Source organism: Gopherus evgoodei, chromosome 9, assembly GCF_007399415.2.
Source record: "Gopherus evgoodei ecotype Sinaloan lineage chromosome 9, rGopEvg1_v1.p, whole genome shotgun sequence".
Taxonomy (NCBI): Eukaryota; Metazoa; Chordata; order Testudines; family Testudinidae; genus Gopherus; species Gopherus evgoodei.
The window spans coordinates 58,245,344-58,264,849 of record NC_044330.1 but is presented as its reverse complement, the minus strand read 5'-3'; the positions used below and the strand labels follow the sequence as shown (position 1 = coordinate 58,264,849).

The following is a 19,506-nucleotide window of genomic DNA, read 5'->3' as shown; positions in this document are numbered from 1 at the left end:
TGGGATGACCTAGGTCTTATGCTGATGTCTTTAATATGCCCCATATTAAAATTTCAAAAAATATGAAAGATCCATATTAAGATAGCAATTTATATTAGTTGAAGAAATGAGCAAGGAGGAAGATGGACACAAACATGTAGATATTCTGGAAGATTTTATCCTATACTTATGTATAATAAAAAAGGTTTAGACAAAATCTCAGTGTGAGAAGAGATGCTGATGCAAACAAGCTAGGCAGATGACAAGTCAACGATTAGAGTCCTCATACCTGAGTCAGCACTTCTGACCGGTGGAAGATCATCAAAAAGCAAAGGCCCTGTTTGTGCTTCTTTCCCTAAAACACATCAGAGCAGAGTCAGAACACAACTGAAAAGTTATTCACAGGAAGAAGAGGAATGCCCCATTATTTTAGAACAATCCTTGCCCCCAAATGAACCCCTCCACCCTAACTATAGACTGCTACTGCACAAGACAGAAACTGCCACTTTCCTGGAAATAGTCAGAACTCCTTTGTAATCATTTCTAGCTAAAGCACTTCTGATTTACAAGAGTTAAAATGACTCCTTTAGAAACCTTGGCTATTGTAGGAAATGAAGGGGCAGAGATTCTATTAGGTTATTTCAGATAACACTGCTAAGTATTTACATGAAGACCAATGGTCTTTAGCAGAGGAGACACAAATGGCAAATTGAAGAAATCTGCATCTTTATCACTGATGTTCTAAGTAATTTGAATTCCTCACAGGATCTGAAGTACACCTCAGTTTTTCTCCCATTTTGCTCTCTTCGTTTTCTACCAACCAGGGCTTTTTCTTCTGAACCACATCCACCTGCCCTGCTGAGCTCTTCTAAGATGCTGGAAGCCCGTGGCTTTCAGTTCACAGCAAATAGCTAGTAGATGTTCATGTCCTTACAACCATCTGATGTCATGTATGATTTAGAGCTGGGACCTCATGATTATTCACAGTATGTTACTTGGAGAAAGGAATGCTATGAAACAAATACTGCAATGCTGACTATTTTAAAAAACTCAAGTGAGCACCTTTTTAATAATAGGTTTTGATTTATTTTTTTAAAAGTTCAAGAGTTTTTCTGCTCCTCTTTTGGTGTTTGAAGATATTTTCAGCAAGGTAAATATAGCTATATGGGGGAAAACAGCAAAGCGGACTATACCAAGTGCTGTAAAAAGCACAAAAACTAAAAACACAAAAAAAATCTTAATTTCACCCAGTTACAATAATCTTAGTTGTTACTTGTAACTACGGTAGGTAAAATAAAAATAAAAACTCTCTTCAGGCAGAAATGGGATTTTTCAAGTTGGTGATATCCCCTTAAAAATGCTCAGCCTGAGCTGATTATTGGTTAACTTCAAAACAAACAGAAAGGAGGCTTCTTGTTGAGATATTTCTTTTTAGTTATGCGAATATGGTATGGAGTTTAAAGAATCATTATAGTGGCTAAGGCCCACTCCTGCAAAGATTACACATGCTTAACTTTAAGACACGTGTCTAATCTACACATCATGAGTAGTCCCATAAAGTCAAGCAATGTCAGGTTTAAGTCTTTGCAGAATTGGGACCTAACTAAGTTAGAGGGTGGAAAAACATTACCACGACAATGTATATTTGAACTGGAAATGAACTCCAGTGAATTGCCTGAAGTAGGTCACACCTCAGCATGTTATTCAGGTTATATTTCTGTGCACATCTCCCACAAACAGTCATTTTAATAGGAAGAAAAAAATATGACCAGAAAGAGAGTCTTTTCTTCTTACTGTTGAACTAACAAAACAATGACCAGTTCAACTTATCTGGGCTCTTATTCACTCCTGGGGGAATTCTGCACCAAAACAGTAAAAATTCTTCATATTTTGTCAAAACAACAATAGAATCATGCCAGTTACAATTATTTTGGTAATTTATTTCAAAATATCTGTCAGCAAGTATGTCTGTAACAATACAGACTAAAAAGAGAAAAAAAGATTCTGGTAATTCTTTTCTTTTTACATATTCCTTATTAGGCATATTAATACAGAACTTTGTGTAATTTATTTAAATTACAATACAGAACTGTATTTCCTGCACCTGTCAGAAGCAGTACACAGGCTTGGCAGAGGCAGGAGTAATGGAAGAGCTGAGGGAGAGGGAAGGAGCCTAGGAGTGAATCTGGAGCGTGCTGGGTGTGAGGTTTTTCTTTTTTGGGAGTGGGTAGGATTGTTAGGGTGTTGGGAAGCCTCCCCCATGCAGACCTAGGCTGAGCCCAAGCCTTTCCCATTCAGTCAGGCACATCTGCCCGTCCGTGCACTTCTCATCCCCCTGGGTCTCTGCAGCCCCCCTCCCCTGTACCCAGGCTCAACACTATCACCCCACTAGTCCATGCTCCAGTTTGACTAGTGCGGGGGTGGGGTGGGGTGGGGGGGGAGAGAAGAGAACAGGACATACTGAATCCGTCTGTGACACACACCCCACCCAGCCACCTTGTGTATCCCACTCTGCCCTAACATGGCTCCGTGAGCAGAGTGCTGTGATGAACTCTACTCCTGGGGGGAATTCTGCAGCACTGGGCATAGAATTTTGTATTTTCCTGCATAAGATACATTTTGCCTAAGAAGTGCTGCAATTGTGCCTTTTGCCCACCACAGGCCGCTGTGGCACTAGAAGAGCTGGCATGAACACAGCTGGCTGTTCTGGCAGCACAGAAGATTAGAACTGCAGCACTTCTTAGGCAAAATGTTTTTTATGCAGGAAAATACAAAATAATGTGAGACAGATGAATTATGCGTGTCGGCAGATGCACTGAATTCCCCCAGGAATATCACTCTGGTGACTTATCAGAACACCTGAAATGCACTTAAGGAAGCAGTGGCCTTGAGCTCAAATCCTGTCTGGGATACGTTTACATCAGAAAGACTTAATTTAAACATTTCTTTTACTTGACAAAATACACACCCAGTAAAGCGGATTTAATGACATCTAGTAAATCGACAATATATTTCACAATGGGCACACAATACAAAACCATACCGATAATTATACAAATAAGTTATTAAAATAGTTCTGAATTCCTATAAAAAATGGTATCAAAACTAATATTTGCCATAAAAGAAATATGGAAAAAAGGACTAAGGGTTGGACTCTTCCACCCTTTATGCACATTAAATCAGTAGGACTGTGTGTATAATCAGGTACGCTGAACATGACTAAGAGGGGAGATATCTGGCCCTACAGAGCACCAAGTTAACAAATTATCACTTAAATACTCACCCACAGTTTTTACAAATGCACACACAGGAGTCTGGGCAGGCTACAGAAGCTGTCACACTATCTTGTATAACCCTCTCTCATTTTCTATTTTGTACAGACTCTGCAGCCATTATGTGGCCAAATTATTTTGTGATAAGTGGTCAGATTTTTCAAAGGTACTGAGAAGCTGTGGGTGCGCACCACATTTGAAAGTCACTAATTTTTAATTTTATACCATGATATTTTTCTTATATTAATAAACATTTGTGCAAAAGACTATATATGCACATTAAGTATACACCAAAAACTCCATAGACACCCACACCCACTACAGGAGGGATTTACCCAACACATTTTGCTTATACGAAATGTGCAGAGTGACAATAGCAGGAGCGTCTACCAGGGCAGATGCTGTGGGGCTGAACTATGGACAGACCAATTTTTAATACATCCAACAAGGGTTTTAATTCAAAACCAGATTATGGAAATCCCGTGTTCTCCCACTTTATTTTTGAAAATTTCTCTTGAAGAGATTTTTGCAATAAATCCCATTTGTGCTGCTTTTCCTGCACATGGTGCTTCTCCACCAGTGCTGGCAAGAGAAACACTGGTCAGGATTCAGGGGGAGGGATAGCTCAGTGGTTTGAGCATTGGCTTGCTAAAACCAGGGTTGTGAGCTCAATCCTTGAGGGGGGCATTTAGGGATCTGGGGCAGAAATCTTTCTGAGGATTGGCCCTGCATTGAGCAGGGGGTTGGACTACATGACCTCCTGAGGCCCCTTCCAACCCTGATATTCTAGGATTCTATTATTGTGTCCTATTCACTCTGTTGTTGGGCACGGATGAGGGGAAGAGAAAAAACAGAGCAGTGGCAAGGGACAAAATATGGAAATGGGACACACAAAGGGGCATAAGATGCACTGGTGGCTCTATGGCAGCACACGTTTAAATTAGTTTGGTCTCACACATCCATAGCCAGAAAAAAAGCAGTACTGACTGACTACATAGAAAAAATATGGACTCTTAGAATATCCCAGAGAGACATGAAGAGAGAGGCAGGAAATGAGGGGGAGAAAAAGAAAGAAAGAAAGAAGCAAGATAAAGGGGAATGCATAAAATCCAAAAGGACTAGAAAGAAACAAAAAACCAGAAAATTGAATGGCTTAACTAATAGAAGCAGAGGAAGAGACAAAAAGATTAGATCAGCATCAGGAAAAAAGCTCACAAAAATCAGTCTCCCTCCTCCCTGCAAAAGTGTCTTGATTCTCTACCCTCTCTTGCAGACGATGAAATAGTGTGCACATTTAAAACATTTCCCAGCCTCGCAGCTAAAAATGAAAAAAATTCCTAGCCATGAAGATGGAGACTGATTTAGTTACCAAAGTGAAAAATAGGTTTTAGACAAGCCATAGTAGAAAAAGAAGTGAAGCATTTGTAAGCAGGGAAAGGTCAGGCATGTGGGAGAAGGCTATATCCCCTTACCTGAGCTGCTAGATGGTGGGAGATCATCAAAAAGCAAAGATCCTCCTTTCAGTGCTTCGGTCCCTGAAACCCACCAGAAAACAGTAACTATATGACCAGAGCACCCAGAGTGATTCACACACAGAATGGAATTTTTAACCCCTTTCTGTCTATGACAACCCTAGTTTATAAACGCACTACTTCAGGATATAACAGCTGTTACTGCAAAGAGATTTGTCAGGTATTTCAGTCTGAAAGCTTCATCTATTTAGTTTATCAAAGAGAAGGTTAAAAGGCAACTTAATCACAGTCTACAAGTACATGCAAGAGAGATTTCTGATAGCAGTCAGCTCCCTAATTTAGCAGAAAAAGGCAAAACAAGATCCAATGATTGCAAGCTGAAGTTCGGCAAGTCAGTCTAGAAATAAGGCACATTTTTAAGTGAGGATAATTAGCCATTGGCACAATTTACCTAGGAATGTGGTGGATTCTCCATCACTTTCTGTCTATAAGCTAAGACTGGATATCTTTCTAAAAGGTGTTATAGCTGAAGCGGGAGTTATGGTCTTGATGTAGGAATTAGGTGAGGTGTTTTGGCCTGTGTTATGCAGGTCAGGCTAGATACCTTAGAAATTACTAGGTTTAAAGGCCAAGTAGGACCATTCTATGTTATCTAACACCATGGTATATCAGTGCCAGATAAAAAACAAAAAAGCCTAGGACTTACATGCATATTTTCCACACATTTAAACCAGTGGTTCTTAACCTGGGGTGTGAGATGCCCTTTCTGGGGGTATGAGACATGCCCGATTTTTTTTTTTTTTTGAGAAGGTAAATCATTGAAAATACAAATTAAACAAAGGCATGCAAGTACAACTATTTTGTTTCATCAAACCTATGTATTTATTATTATACATTTTTAAACGATTACTGCGTTACACTTTAAATGTGAAATTAAAATAAATATATAATTCTCTCTCTTTCGTTCTATAGTTATGATATATCTAGGTTTAAAGAACTGACCTACTTCAACGATTTTTGATAAGGAGTGCGAGAACATATTTTTGAGAACCAAAGAGGTGCAGGCTGCAGTAAAGGTTAAGAACAACTGATTTAAACGTTTAGCATCCCTTTCACCAACCCAAACATCCACAATTTGAAGAGAGTCAAAACAGATGAAATTTTGAGGACATTATTATGCCGAAAATTCCAAAGGGACATTAACTCTTATTGGCTAATGCTAACACAGGGGTGGGAAAACTATGGCCCACAGGCCACATCCAGCCCATCGCACTTTTTAATCTGGTCTGCAAGCCCCTGCCAGGGAGTGGGATCAGGAGCTTGCCTTGCTCTGCTCGTGCAGCAGCTCCGTGCAGTCCCTGGAAACAGGGGCAGTCAGAAAGACTCAATTTAATCATGGATTTCTACATAAAAGTGCGTTCTTGTTGGTTGTTATAACCTTAATACATATTCTTCACAACTCATAGATAGATGTAGGTTTCATTTTTAGAAGGTACACACTATACATATTTAAAATTATATATTTTGAAAACTTTTCAGATTAATTTTACAGCTATATCAGAAAATGAATGACTGGTTAGTTATTTCATTTACCAAAGGTAATTGAAGCAGATATTTATGAAGTCACTAGGATGTGAACTGTCATTCATAATTTGGAGGATTTTCTTGCCATGCTGTATTAGGAGGAAAACATCACCAGACAGACATTTAAATTGTTTTATTTAACTAAAACAATGTTATGTATTCTGTTTTTTTCTTCAACAGCAAACATATTTTAACAAAACAAGCATATGAATTTTTGAATTTTGTTAAACATTCCAGTTTTTTTTAAAATCAGGTTTTTCTTAAAATTGTTTTTAACTAAAATAGTTAAATGAAATATATTTAAAAAAACAAAAGTTAAATTGACTATGTCAGCCAGTTCAACATGAAAAACTTAAAATATTGGCTTCTGTAGCTAACTCAGTTGTCTTCACCTTCATTTTCCTGTTTGTTCATAATCTGGAAAAGAAAAACACGCTTTCCTGCTTTTCAAGTCCCAAACGATTTCTCAATTTGGAATGAATTAGTCCAAAGGAAAAATATTCTTTCTACACCAGCAGAAGAAGCTACTGCTCTTAAAAGTGATATTATCAATCTAAACGCTTAAGTCACTCGTGTGACTTTCTTTAAAACATCATCAGCAAACCTTATTTCTTGAATGGTTCACCCTTAGCTCTGAAGTTTATTATAGCTGGCATTATGGAGGGATGTTTGCTGGATGTCCATGTCATAGCCAACTCCCCTTCTCCAGCAGTTAATGTTTGACCCTGGTACCAAGCATTGAGAATATTTGCAAGAAAATAAGCTGGAGATAGTGCTTGTCCCATTCATTTTTCAAGGTTTGTAATGTCTCTGTTCCATCACTTGTCAAGTGGCAGAGTTAGCTTGGTTCCTCCCACTTTATTCAGAGCAGCTGCTGCAAATTGGTTGTTATGGAAGTATTTTGCAATTTCAACAACATTAGCCTTTATTTCTGGAACACTGAAGTCTTTGACTAAGAGGTGCCTCAAAAGAGTACTACAATCGTATGTTTTTAGCTTGGGACTCTTCATTCTCTTCTAAATAATTTCTTCCCATCTTGGATACACTTGCAGCATTGTCTGTGACCAAGCTGTGTATTAGACATTTGAATTTGTTTTCAGTTTGTGATAGCTTTTACTGCTACTTCTTGTAAGTATTCCGCTGTCTGTGCAATTCCTGATGTATCAATTGTTTCTGTAAAGAAGACATTCCCTTCTTCTGTTGTCACACAAGCACATACAACAGGATTATTGTGGACATTGCTCCACCCATCAAGACTCAGGTTAACAATTTCACCCTCTAGACCTTTTGTATCCTGGTCTTAATGACTGAACCATGTTAATGAAGTTAGGTTTGCAATCATACAGAAAAGAGAGTTTGTTGCATAAACAAACCGGGCAAGTTTTTCATCAAATTACCTCTTTTATAATCTACTGGTTCTTATCACAAACTTATCTGTGGTTCTTTCTGGATGTTGGAGTTTGGTTTTTTTCCTTTTTGCTACAGGTGATATACTGTGGCTATGTGGCATACATGATGTGACTGAAACACTATCATTGGCAGGTAACTTTGAAACTATAGAAAATGGTGATCTTGAAGATGGCTAGTTTTCAGGATCCTGCATGTTGAGGATGGATTCTCCTAAACAAAATAAGTCAATGCGGTTATTTAATTATTATGACCATACTGCTCATTTAGTATTGCTCATTGTATTCACTGACACTCAGTACTACTTTAGGTGAAAATATAAAAGGAAGATCTGCCTATTTCAGTTATTTTTTTATCACAACTGAATCTAAAATGATAGTACCACAGAGTAACTACTACATTTTTTTCCCTCAAACATGAGAATTCAAGAATAGTCCAGAAGGAAGAAAACAGTCAGTCCTGAAGAAAGAAGTATGAAATAAAAAAACTGACCAACCTGAAGATCCTGCATGTTCAGACATGTTGCTTTCATCATCTTCAACGCACCTTCCTCCTGAGAAGGAACACTTCTCATGATGTTTCATTCGGGCAGCCAGACCTTGCATTTCTTTGTTGCACTGTTTGCATTTTGCACACATGCCTGTCTGACCCACAGGTAGAGGAACTTCATTAAAATATTTCCAAACTTGGTCTCTTTTACGGCCTCCTGCCATTATAGGTTTTCCCTTCTAGTGAGAGAATGGTATGGCAGATATCAAATCAATGAAGGCTACACTCAGAAAGACCTCAAGACTTCTGGAATATGCTGCTCAAACAGTTTCACTTTTGTTTCTACTGCCTGTCCATCCCTTCTCACATTTATCTCCAGACTTCTTCTCCTTGTCCAGATCTGTTCCGCCCCCAACAATCTTCTATTCATTGAACTTTTTGAAACTTTGCTCTTTAAGAGAGACGTAAGGGATTGATTCAGTGTACACAAATTTGCAGAGGAGCACTAGGGTTGAGAGCTGTTATTTCTCACCTCTATTTATTTATTTAAAAAACATGTTTGCTGTTAACAAGCATGTTATCTCTGGAGACAAATCCACAGTTTGAGAACTGCAAACTAAGCATCTCTCATTGGTATCTTCTAGACTGAGCACTGAGTCCCATTGGGTAGATAGAACGATTAACTTAAATAATCTGTATAGAAGCCCCTGGAACCGCATAAGATCAGGTCCCTAATCCAGGAACTATTGGAACTCATTTACAAAACTTTTCTTAAACATTACATGAATATTTTGTCTCATATTATAAAATTTATAACCCCTATTCCATGATGAGATATTTCTGACCTATAACATATCTTAATTAAAACTATCTTTAGATATGCTTTTTGAGGAAAAAAACTATCAAAAATCCGGTTTAAATTAAAAAAATCCAATTTTTAATTTTTTTTAAAATCATGTTTATCCACCCTGTCCCCAACCAGAGTCTGCATGCACCCCCAACCAGAGCCTCACCCCCCAATGCACCCCAATACCATGCCCCATTCGAGAGCACCCGCCTGCCCTCTGAACCTCTCCATCCCACTCTGGAGTACCCTCCTGCACCCTATTATCCATCATCCCTGGCCCCACCCCAGAGTCTGCACCCCAGCCAGAGCCCTCATTCCCTGCCCCCCATGTGCTCCAATTCCCTGCCCCAGCTGGCCTTCCATACAATTTCCATACCGAGATGTAGTCCTCAGGCCAAAAAGTTTGCCCACCTCTGTGCTAACAGCACTATCAAGTATTCATGGAGAAAACCAAGAGATGGTCTATATTCACAGTTCTGTAGTTATGAACACTTTGGGGAAAGATCCTGGGAAGCTAAGTGAGAGCATGAAGACAAAGGCGATGTCTACACTACAAATTTAAGTCAACTTATGTTACATCAACATACTGCCACTGCTGTATTTAAACTGCTGTTGAACGTCCACACTATGCACCTTGTGTCCACAGTAGCAGCTCTTGCATCGATACAGAGATCAGTACAGCATGAGTAGCTAATCCCACTGTGCAACTGACCAAAAGGTGTTTTGGGAAGGGTTTTTAATGCCTCACGGGGGTAGGTTTAGCATCACATGCTACAGGTTTCTCAATCCCATCATTCCATGGGCATCCTGCTCTGGTATCCTGTGATCCAGCCATCTGTGTCAGAAAGCATGGATCCTGCACTGCTCTTCAGTATTTTGCGGTGCTCCATGAACACATAAGAGGAGCTCAAGGGGGCGCTATTCACCACCACCCTGAACCCCAGCCTGCGCCCTCTAGAAATAGCATGTCTGCAACTCCACACTTCTCTCTTACCTTCTACTATGCCTGCCACAGCTCTTCAGATTTTTACACAGCACAGCTGCATGTCCCTGTCATAGCCCTTCTACTCCATGCCCTGAGCAAGTTCTTGCAGCTGGGCTGGAGTTGTGCCTACACAGCTTCCTCTCTCCACAGACCCAGGAAATCAACCACAGACTCCACACAGACCCAGGAAATCCCACGGACTCCACACAGGAGCACGTTTGCTGCACGGAGCCAGCACGCTATATGAGGTTTCCATACTGAGCAGGAAGAGTGAATTCAAAAAACTTTCCAGGGCTTTAACAGGGGAGGGATGTTCACCTGTGTACCTGGCTGCAGGGTAGTGGCATTCAAAACAGTATCCAGAGCGCACAGGATGGGCAATGTGGGATACCTCCTGGATGACACTTAGGCCTGATCTACTCCAGGGGGATGGGGGGGGGGAAATCGATTTAAGATATGCAACTTCAGCTACGGGAATAGCATAGGTGAAGTCGACGTATCTTAGATTGAATTAAAATTACTTACTTTGCGTCCTTGCGGCGCTGGATCGACGGCCGCAGCTCCCGTCGACTTTGCTTCTGCCTCTCACACTGCTCGAGTTCAGCAGTCGAAGGGAGAGCGATAGGGGATTGAACGATCGTGTCTACACTACACACGATAAATCGATCCCTGATAGACTGATCACTGCCCAGAGACGTACCCTAAGGTGCAACCTAAGGGTATGTCTACACTACATCTATTGGGGAACAGACACGATAAAATCAATCCCCGATTGCTCTACTGTTGACTCCAGAACTCCACTGCACATGAGAGGCGGAAGCGGAGTCAACAGGGGAGCAGCAGCAGTCTACTCGCCGCTGTCCTCATGGCCAGGGAAAATCGACCTAAGATACGCTGGCTTCAGCTACGGTATTTGCATAGCTGAAGTTGTGTATCTTAGGGTATGTCTACATTACAGGATTATTCCGACTTTACATGAACCGGTTTTGTAAAACGGATTGTATAAAGTCGAGTGCACGCGGCCACACAAAGCACAATAATTCGGCAGTGTGCATCCATGTACCAAGGCTAGCGTCGATTTCTGGAGCGTTGCACTGTGGGTAGCTATCCCGTAGCTATCCCACAGTTCCCGCAGTCTCCCCCCCTCATTGGAATTCTGGGTTGAGATCCCAATGCATGATGGTGCAAAAACAGTGTCGCGGGTGATTCTGGGTAAATGTCGTCGCTCAATCCTTCCTCCATGAAAGCAATGGCAGACAATCATTTCATGCCTTTTTTCCCTGGATTGCCCTGGCAGATGCCATAGCATGCAACCATGGAGCCTGTTTTGGCTTTTGTCACTGTCACTGTATGTGTACCGGATGCTGCTGACAGAGGAGGTACTGCAGTGCTACACAGCAGCATTCATTTGCCTTTGCAAGGTAGCAGAGATGGTTACCATACCTATTGCACTGCCTGCCATTGTAATTTGGTGATGAGATGACGGTTATCAAGCATTTTGCTGCTGTCATGGATGCTCCTGGCTGGCCTTGCTGAAGTCGGCTGGGGGCGCATGGACAAAACTGGGAATGACTCCCCGGGTCATTCCCTTCTTTACGTTTTGTCTAAAAATAGAGTCAGTCCTGCCTAGAATATGGGGCAAGTCTACTAGAGAGCCAGAGAGCACAGCCACTCTGAGTCGGAGTCCCAGAGATCCTGCAGAAATGATGAGCTGCATGCCATTCTAGGGGGTGTCCCTGCAACAACCCCACCCGTTGCTTCCCTCCTCCCACACCCCTCCTGGGCTGCCGTGGCAGTGTCCCCCCATTTGTGTGATGAAGTAATAAGGAATGCAGGAATAAGAAACACTGACTTTTTAGTGAGATAAAGTGATGGGGAGGCAGCTTCCAGCTGCTATGATAATCTAGACAGTACAGAATCTTTTCTTCAGACACAAAAGGGGGTGGGGGCGAGGGGCTGATGGAGCTCAGGCTCCAGCTGCTATGAGGAGGACGGATATCCAGCATTTTGTACTGTCTGCCAGGAATGACAGGGAGTCATTCCCATTTTTACCCAGGCGACCGAGGCCAGCCAGGAGCACTCATAGGATGATGACGAGGATGGCTATCAGTCAATTTGTACTGTACCATCTGCCACCGGCGAAGGGAGGGGAGAGGATGCTGCTGTTTAGCGCTGCAGCACCCCGTCTACCAGCAGTATCCAGTAGACATACGGTGACACTGAAAAGTGGCGAGAACAATTTTTTCCCCTTTTCGGGGGGGGGGGGGGGGGGGTTAAATTGACGACATATTCCCTGAACTACTGGAGACAATGCTTTTGCCCTTCAGGCATTGGGAGCTCAGCCAAGAATGCAAATGCTTTTTGGAGACTGCAGGAACTGTGGGATAGCTCGAGTCCTCAGTCCCCCCTCCCTCCCTCCATGAGCGTCCATTTGATTCTTTGGCTTTCCGTTACGCTGTGGACTCTCTATCATAGCCTGGAAATTTTTTCAAATGCTTTGTCATTTTGTCTGTAACAGAGTTCTGATAGAACAGATTTGTCTCTCCATACAGCAATCAGATCCAGTATCTCCCGTACGGTCCATGCTGGAGCTCTTTTTGGATTTGGGACTGCATCGCCACCCTTGCTGATCAGAGCTCCACGCTGGGCAAACAGGAAATGAAATTCAACAGTTCGCGGCGCTTTTCCTGTCTACCTGGCCAGTGCATCCGAGTTCAGATTGCTGTCCACAGTGGTCACAATGGTGCACTGTGGGATACCGCCCCGAGGCCAATACCGTCGATTTGCGGCCACACTAACCCTAATCCGACATGGCAATACCGATTTCAGCACTACTCCTCTCGTCAAGGAGGACTACAGAAACCGGTTTAAAGAGCCCTTTATATTGATATAAAGGGCCTCGTTGTGTGGACGGGTGCAGGGTTAAATTGGTTTAACGCTGCTAAATTCAGTTTAAATGCATAGTGTAGACCAGGCTTTAGGTTGACTCCCCCCCAGCGCAGACCTAGCCTAAGCAATGCAGTGTTTACACTGACAGCTGTAAGTCACCCTACACTCTATCTCCTCAAGGTGGTTTTATTATGTCAACATAACATGAGAGTTAAAATGGCAGGAGGAGCATTGCATTCAATCATGCTGTGTCTTTTCCCTGAGTTTACTTCAAGGACCACGTCCACCTCTCTCTAGCCTGCATTCGCTCCCTCCCTGCTCTATAGTTCTGCCTCTTCTCTCCTCATGCCCCGCAGATCTAGCTGGACGCTGTACACGTCTCCTCTCTGCCGTTGCCTCTCCTCGCGCACACAGCGCAGTGGAGTTTTACCCGACACCAAACAGCCCCGAGCTGATCCCCCAGCCGAAGCGCTGGGCCACTGAGACAGAGGCGCCAGGATCCCGTCGGCAGCAGGACGAGACTCAGCCCCCACCCGGGGCGCAATCAGTCGCACCTGTCGGAGCTGGGCTCTGCGCCCGCACCGGGGTGGCAGGCGCGGGGGCCAGGCTGCAGCTGTACCCCGGCTAGAGCCGTGGCGGGCCGGACCCTGGCTCGCCACCCACAGGTACGCTCCGCTCCGCCCCGCCCGCCAGCCTCTCTCAGCGAGCAGGGCTGCAGAGGCCGCAGGTCTCGGGCCGCCCACCCTTCGCCCATGGCCGCCCGCCACAACCAGCCACTTGGGCCCCCCCCCCGAGGAGCGCGGCGCAGGAGGACCCGGCCGCACAGGGACGGGCCCGGGAGCTTCACCTCGCGCCGCGGCCGGCAGGGCCGAGGCAGTGGTTGCTGAGGCTGACCCCGCCCAGCGGGGCGCAGGGCCCGCTGGGAGATCTCGGGCCCGGCCGCGGCCCCCTGCAGCGGGGGAAGGTGGGGCCGCGCTCACCTGCTGCCGAGGGATCCGGCTCCGGGAAGTCCCCGAACAAATCCATCCGGCCCGGCCTGGCCCGAGACTCCAGAGCCCGCTTCCTAGTTCCTGCTCCTCCTAAAGCCCCGTTCCGCCCTCCCTTCATCAGCTCGCGGGGCGGACCAGAACCCCTCGCCTGCCAATCACCCCCGAGGGGCGGGCCTAGAGCTCTCCTGCCTACCAATCACCCCGAGGGGCGGGACCATAGTGCTTTTGCCTACCAATCACCCCCGAGGGGCTTGACAAAGCCGCCTCCTGTCAATCACCCGGCGGGGGCAGGACCCCGAGGTCGTTACTAGCGTCTAGTTACAAGGCAGGTCCCAAGGCCTTTCTCAGCTGCCAATCATGCTGTGGGAGAGTCCGAGCAGAGCCGTCAGTTACCTGCTGGGAAATGAGGGGTCCCCAGGCCAGGCCCGGCCCCTGTGCTGTGGCCTTTGCGGGGCGGGCAGGGCCTGCAGGTCTGGCCTTGGCCTGAGGCCAGGCTTTGGGGCTGCTGCCCCACGGCTGGCAGAGGGTGCTGATGCAGGGCAGGGGTGTTACCCAGGTGCAATGGCCCTGCTGTACCTGCTGCCCCCAACTGCCAAGCCCACCATCGCCCCCGTGGCCACACCCGTGCTGGGAGGTGGGAGGTGGGAAGAACCCAGCTAAAAGCCCAAGTCGGGGGGGCGGTTAGAAATCTATGGAGCCATGTGAGGGCTGTCCAGGTTTTCCCACACTCATCCCTTTTTCGAGGTAGCTGTCCTGGGACATGTGTAAGGCTGCTCAGTACATACAGTTTTTCTGGCTCAGGATCATCCTGGGTGGCCCAGATTTATGTACCTCAGAGGTGGCAACCCTAAGACACCAGAGGCACATTGGTGCTTCTTCTAGGACTATATGGAGATTCTTCCATTACCTCCTTTGTCAGCTTTCTCTTCAGACTGTGGGAGTCAAGCAGCTTCTGTTTTCCTAAAGATTTAGTTTGCTTCTGATGCCATGTAATTAGGATGTGATACAGAAGAGTGCTGATAGGAGACTGCTCTTTGCTTCTTGGCTCTAGTCACCTGACATTGATCAGGGTTATATAAGCATAATGTTCCAGTTACATGGTAAGAGGTCAGTATTCACTAATTCCGGTGTCCCCTGTGAACCCTTCCCCCACGCTTACCAAGTATTCCACATGTGGCAGGATCTATTTCTCTGTGACATAATCCAATACAACATAACACAACCTTGATGCAGGCCCTGTGGGAAAATATGATACATCAGAGGGTGGGGTGGAACCATCCCATTTTAGTTCCCAAAATATTTTCTGACACTAGTATTTGTCCTGCTGATATTAAAATTTAATTTTGTCTACAAGGCCATATTAATTCATGAACTTTCCACATGATTTTGCTTTCCACATGACAGAGGCATCTATATAGCAGAAATCTTTTCTTTGGTCACTGCAGGAATGTATTAATCAGATTTAGGAATTCTGGGTTTCCAGATACCATATTCACATTGACAGATCATGCTAGTTACATAGCTTAAGGCACTACTGAAAGGTGCTTAGATACCATGGTGATGGGCATGGTATCAGAAATGGATTATAATAGAATCTGCAACATTTTCTCTGAGAGCTTGCAGTGTTTTTCGTTTTGTCCCCTAATATTTTATGTGCCATATATCACTATCTCCCTAGATGGCTTCTGTCTATATTCACAAAACCAGGAAGAACGGAAGGGATAAGATGACTGTTTCAGTCTTAGATAAGAGTACACATATGACCTCTGTGTTTGCGGCCCAGAAATAGAATGTAAAATTTGAGAACTGGAGCTATCTGAAAAATGAGGAACAGTTTAATGAAAACATGTCATCCAGCTCTTCTGAGAGCTGAGGTCTCCCTCAACAGACTGGCACTTATTACACTGGCCATGCTAGACAGGCTCATATAGAGTCAAATTCACTGCTTGTCTAAAGTGAAGTTAATTCATTGGATTTTACAAAGTTATGCACAATGACATCAGCAGTGAATTTGGCTCATTATATCCACCGTCATTTCTTCTTCAACTGTGAAGGTTTTTAAGTGCTTCAGGAATAATTATCTGAGCCAGATGAACCAGTCTGAAGTACAAACACTGAACCCAATTGTCCTTTTCCATAGAACCCGGCCTAGGATGATCTCTGGGGAAGGAAATCTTCATGAGCTTTTAAGTCTTTATAACAGAGTTTTGCTAATGACTATTCTCATGGTGTTGACATCTATGGTATATTTTTTGATACATCACTGTGCAGTACCTTGTGCATTGTACATTGCCTGTTTTAAGATGTTCCTTAGGTTTTTTGTGCTCAGAGTGTGTTTGCCTGTGACTAGCAGTAGCATTTAATAAAAGATTTAGGTAACTAGCTTCAGGATTCCTTTAGGGAGGGATGAGTGGCTTATGAACTCTTAGACCCTTAGCTATTCTATGCTGAAAGTTCAGTCTGGGAGGATTAGGCCTGATTCTCGTCTGACTTATACCAGTGTAAATCAGGAGTAACTCCACAGAAGTCAATGGAGACTGACAAATGTAAAAGTTTCTATCCTGCAATGTGCTACTCCTGGGGGAATTCTGTGCCAAAAATTAAAAACTTTGTGCACAATATTTTAAAATTCTGCATATTTTATTTGTCAAAATAACATTATAAAAATCATGCCAGTTTCAATTATTTTGGTAATTTATTTCAAAATACTGTACATGTCAGCAACTATGTCAGTAACAATAAAGGCACAAAAATTTTCTTCCAGGAGTAGAGAAACCCCTGTTTCTCTGCCCCCTCCCTCTTCCCCTCAGAGCCCAGTAGGGGGGGCAGACACTCACACTCCCTATGCCCCCCCCGAGCCCAGCCGTGGAGTGCCCCCCAGCCTAGACACCCAAATCCCCTACCTCTCAGAGCCCAGCTACAGAGCCCCCTCCACCCAGACGCACCCCCTATCTCCCAGCTCGGGGCTTCCCGACCCCAGACACTCACACTCCCCTCCAGAGCTCAGCTGCCAAGGCCCATCCCAACCCACACACTTGCACCCTCTCCCCACCAGAGTCCAGCTGCGGGGCGCACCGCAGCCCAGACTCCTACACCCCCTCCCCACCAGAATCCAGCTGTGGGGCACACCCCAGCCCAGACACCTACACCCTCTAGCCCCCAGAGCCCAGGGATCCAGAGGGAGAAACAGCCTGATGCTGGGGCCTGGGCTTGTGTGGAGATTCCTGCAGGCTGCCTCCTTCCTTCAGGATGTGCAGGAACTGCAGCTGCCAGGAACCCTCCAGCTCTTTCCCCCTTTCCCCAGCACTGTCTTTTATTTGTGAGCTGTGCTTTGCTGGGTTCAGTGACTCCTAATAGCAGCTAGCAGCTCTGCAGCCTATTTCTGTGGGAGAAAAAGGAAATTCTGCATTCACATTAATTTCTGCGCAAATTCTGCATTTGCAATGGTGCAAATTCCCCCAGGAGTAATGTGCTGAGCACTCTGGTCCCAATCTAACAAAGCACTTAAGCTTGTAACCGTTGATGTCAGTGGACTACTCACATCCTTAAATGTTTTGCTGTGTTGTGGCCAGAGATCTGAGCATTTTGTGTAAGTGAGCACTAAATGAGAGGGCAATTGAACCCATTGTGATTATAACCTTAAGTGCTACTGTTCTTTTACTATATACTAGTATGACAAAGCTCAAATGGTATAAAATATGGTATAAAATATCTGAACATACATATAGGCACCCCCTTGAAGCTACAGCAACATAGAATCATAGAATTAGAAGGGACTGCAAGGGTCATCTAGTTTAACCCCCTGCCAAGATGCAAGATTTGTTGTGGTTAAACCATCCAAGACTGGTAGCTATCTAGCCTCCTTTTAAAAATCTCCTGTGAAGGAGCTTCCACAACCACCTGACGCAGTTTTTCCATTGTCCTACTGTTCTTCAAGTTAGGAAGTTTTTCCTGAGATTTAATCTAATAGACCGCCCTTTATTGGGTTGAGAAGAGAATTCATTTGTCATACTAATTTATCTCTAGAGATATGTTGAGTTAAAACCTCATTTCATTATATTAAACATGACCTCACTTATTTCTTTAAGAAAAAAAAAGACCAAGGAACCATTGTCCGGTATTTGCATAAATGCCACATTTATTTCTTAACCGAACAATGCCTTAAGTATACACAAACAGTTTAAGACCCTAAATTCCAACACTCATAGTTTAAGACATCGAGAAAACTAGACTCATGATTTCAGTAGTTTTGTTATTATACAGTAGTACAGGGTGTGCCCACAGCAATCACATATATACAAAGCAAGAGAAACGGTCTCCCAGCACTTGGGGATGGCATCACAGGAAGAACTCATGTGGACAAACTAGATAATGGAAGCACAGGCAAAAACAAACAAAACAAAACCCTTGAAACAAAATAACCCCCCCCCCACCAAACTAAAATAAAATTAACCACAATCGCCTTCATTTTACAGTAAGGTCTTAATAACAAGTTGAATCTCATGAGGAGTTCCTTCATACAGCTCACTGATTACCAGACAGAAAGAGAGACAATAAGAGCATCTTAGAAATGTGTTAGACTTATAGGCTGCTGCTGCTGTTTATGACATGCAGTAGCACATTTCCTTCATCATTGGCAACAGCTGGAAATGTTTATGTGAGCTTCTCCAGTTCTCAGTCAGTTGCCACCTCCTTTCCCACTGTAAAAACTCAGTAACTTCTTGCTTGTTTCTTTTGAGGTCAATTTGGGAAATCTTTCTCTCTGGTTACTAGACCAGCAGTTCTCTGAGGGCCCTTTGAGGGCTGGTATTTTTCTTTTGAGTGAGCACCTCATTGTTGGCTGAAAATCTTTAGGATGGGTGCTTCATATGAAAAACTTAATGTAGACAAATGACTGCCCCTTGCATGATTACAAGAGACCAGGCAAAGAGAGTCAATTGATTTTGAAGCTCTTTCCCCATGACAAACTTGTTCCATGAAATTATCTCTTATCCTAACTTCCTGTTAAGTCATGATTAACTTTGATGACATCATTGTATCTCACTGACCTGTTACACCAAGGAAACAGTATGATTCTATTACAGTACAACTGCTGTCAGGGCCGGCTTTAGGCCAATTCCACCAATTCCCCCGAATCGGGCCCCGCGCCCAGTGAGAATCTCTTCCCTAGCTAGATGCAACTTTTTAATTTTTACTCACCTGGTGGTGCTTCGAGTCTTCGGCAGCACTTCTGCGGTGGGTCCTTCACTTGTTCTGGGTCTTCGGCGGCACTTTGGCAGCTGGTCCTTAAGTGCCGCCAAAGATCTGGAGCAAGTGAAGGACCCCCGCCGAAGTGATGCCGAAAACTCAGAGCACCGCCCGATGAATTCAAGCCCCACATGTTTTTTTAACGTGGCTTTTTTTTTTTTTATCTTCCCTGTTGAGGCCCCATCGAAACTGTTTGAATTGGCCCCGCACATCCTAAAGCCGACCCTGACTGCTGTTACTTCTGAGTGACCAGTCTACATCTCGGCTGTTTAACACTGACTTCAATTGGTTTTCAAATTCATCTACACATACTGAAACATACTAGATGATTTATCCAAATACACCC

The 19,506-nt window shown here is 44.1% G+C and overlaps 1 protein-coding gene across 4 annotated transcripts in view; it reads right to left on the bottom strand.

The window, feature by feature from the left end:
* ILKAP (ILK associated serine/threonine phosphatase) overlaps positions 1 to 14,053 on the bottom strand; it is a 39,448-nt gene extending 25,395 nt beyond the window's left edge. For 2 of the 4 annotated variants that reach the window (XM_030574367.1, XM_030574368.1), the window contains exons 1-4: positions 13,905 to 14,053; positions 8,211 to 8,267; positions 4,724 to 4,786; positions 269 to 334 (exon numbers count right to left, since the gene is read on the bottom strand). In XM_030574367.1, coding sequence (XP_030430227.1) covers positions 269 to 334; positions 4,724 to 4,786; positions 8,211 to 8,267; positions 13,905 to 14,031 — 313 coding nt within the window. In that variant the 5' untranslated portion in view covers positions 14,032 to 14,053. The remainder of the gene's footprint in view (positions 1 to 268; positions 335 to 4,723; positions 4,787 to 8,210; positions 8,268 to 13,904) is intronic. The other 2 variants (XM_030574370.1, XM_030574371.1) reach the window with 2 other exon arrangements.
* Between the last annotated feature and the right edge of the window lie 5,453 nt (positions 14,054 to 19,506).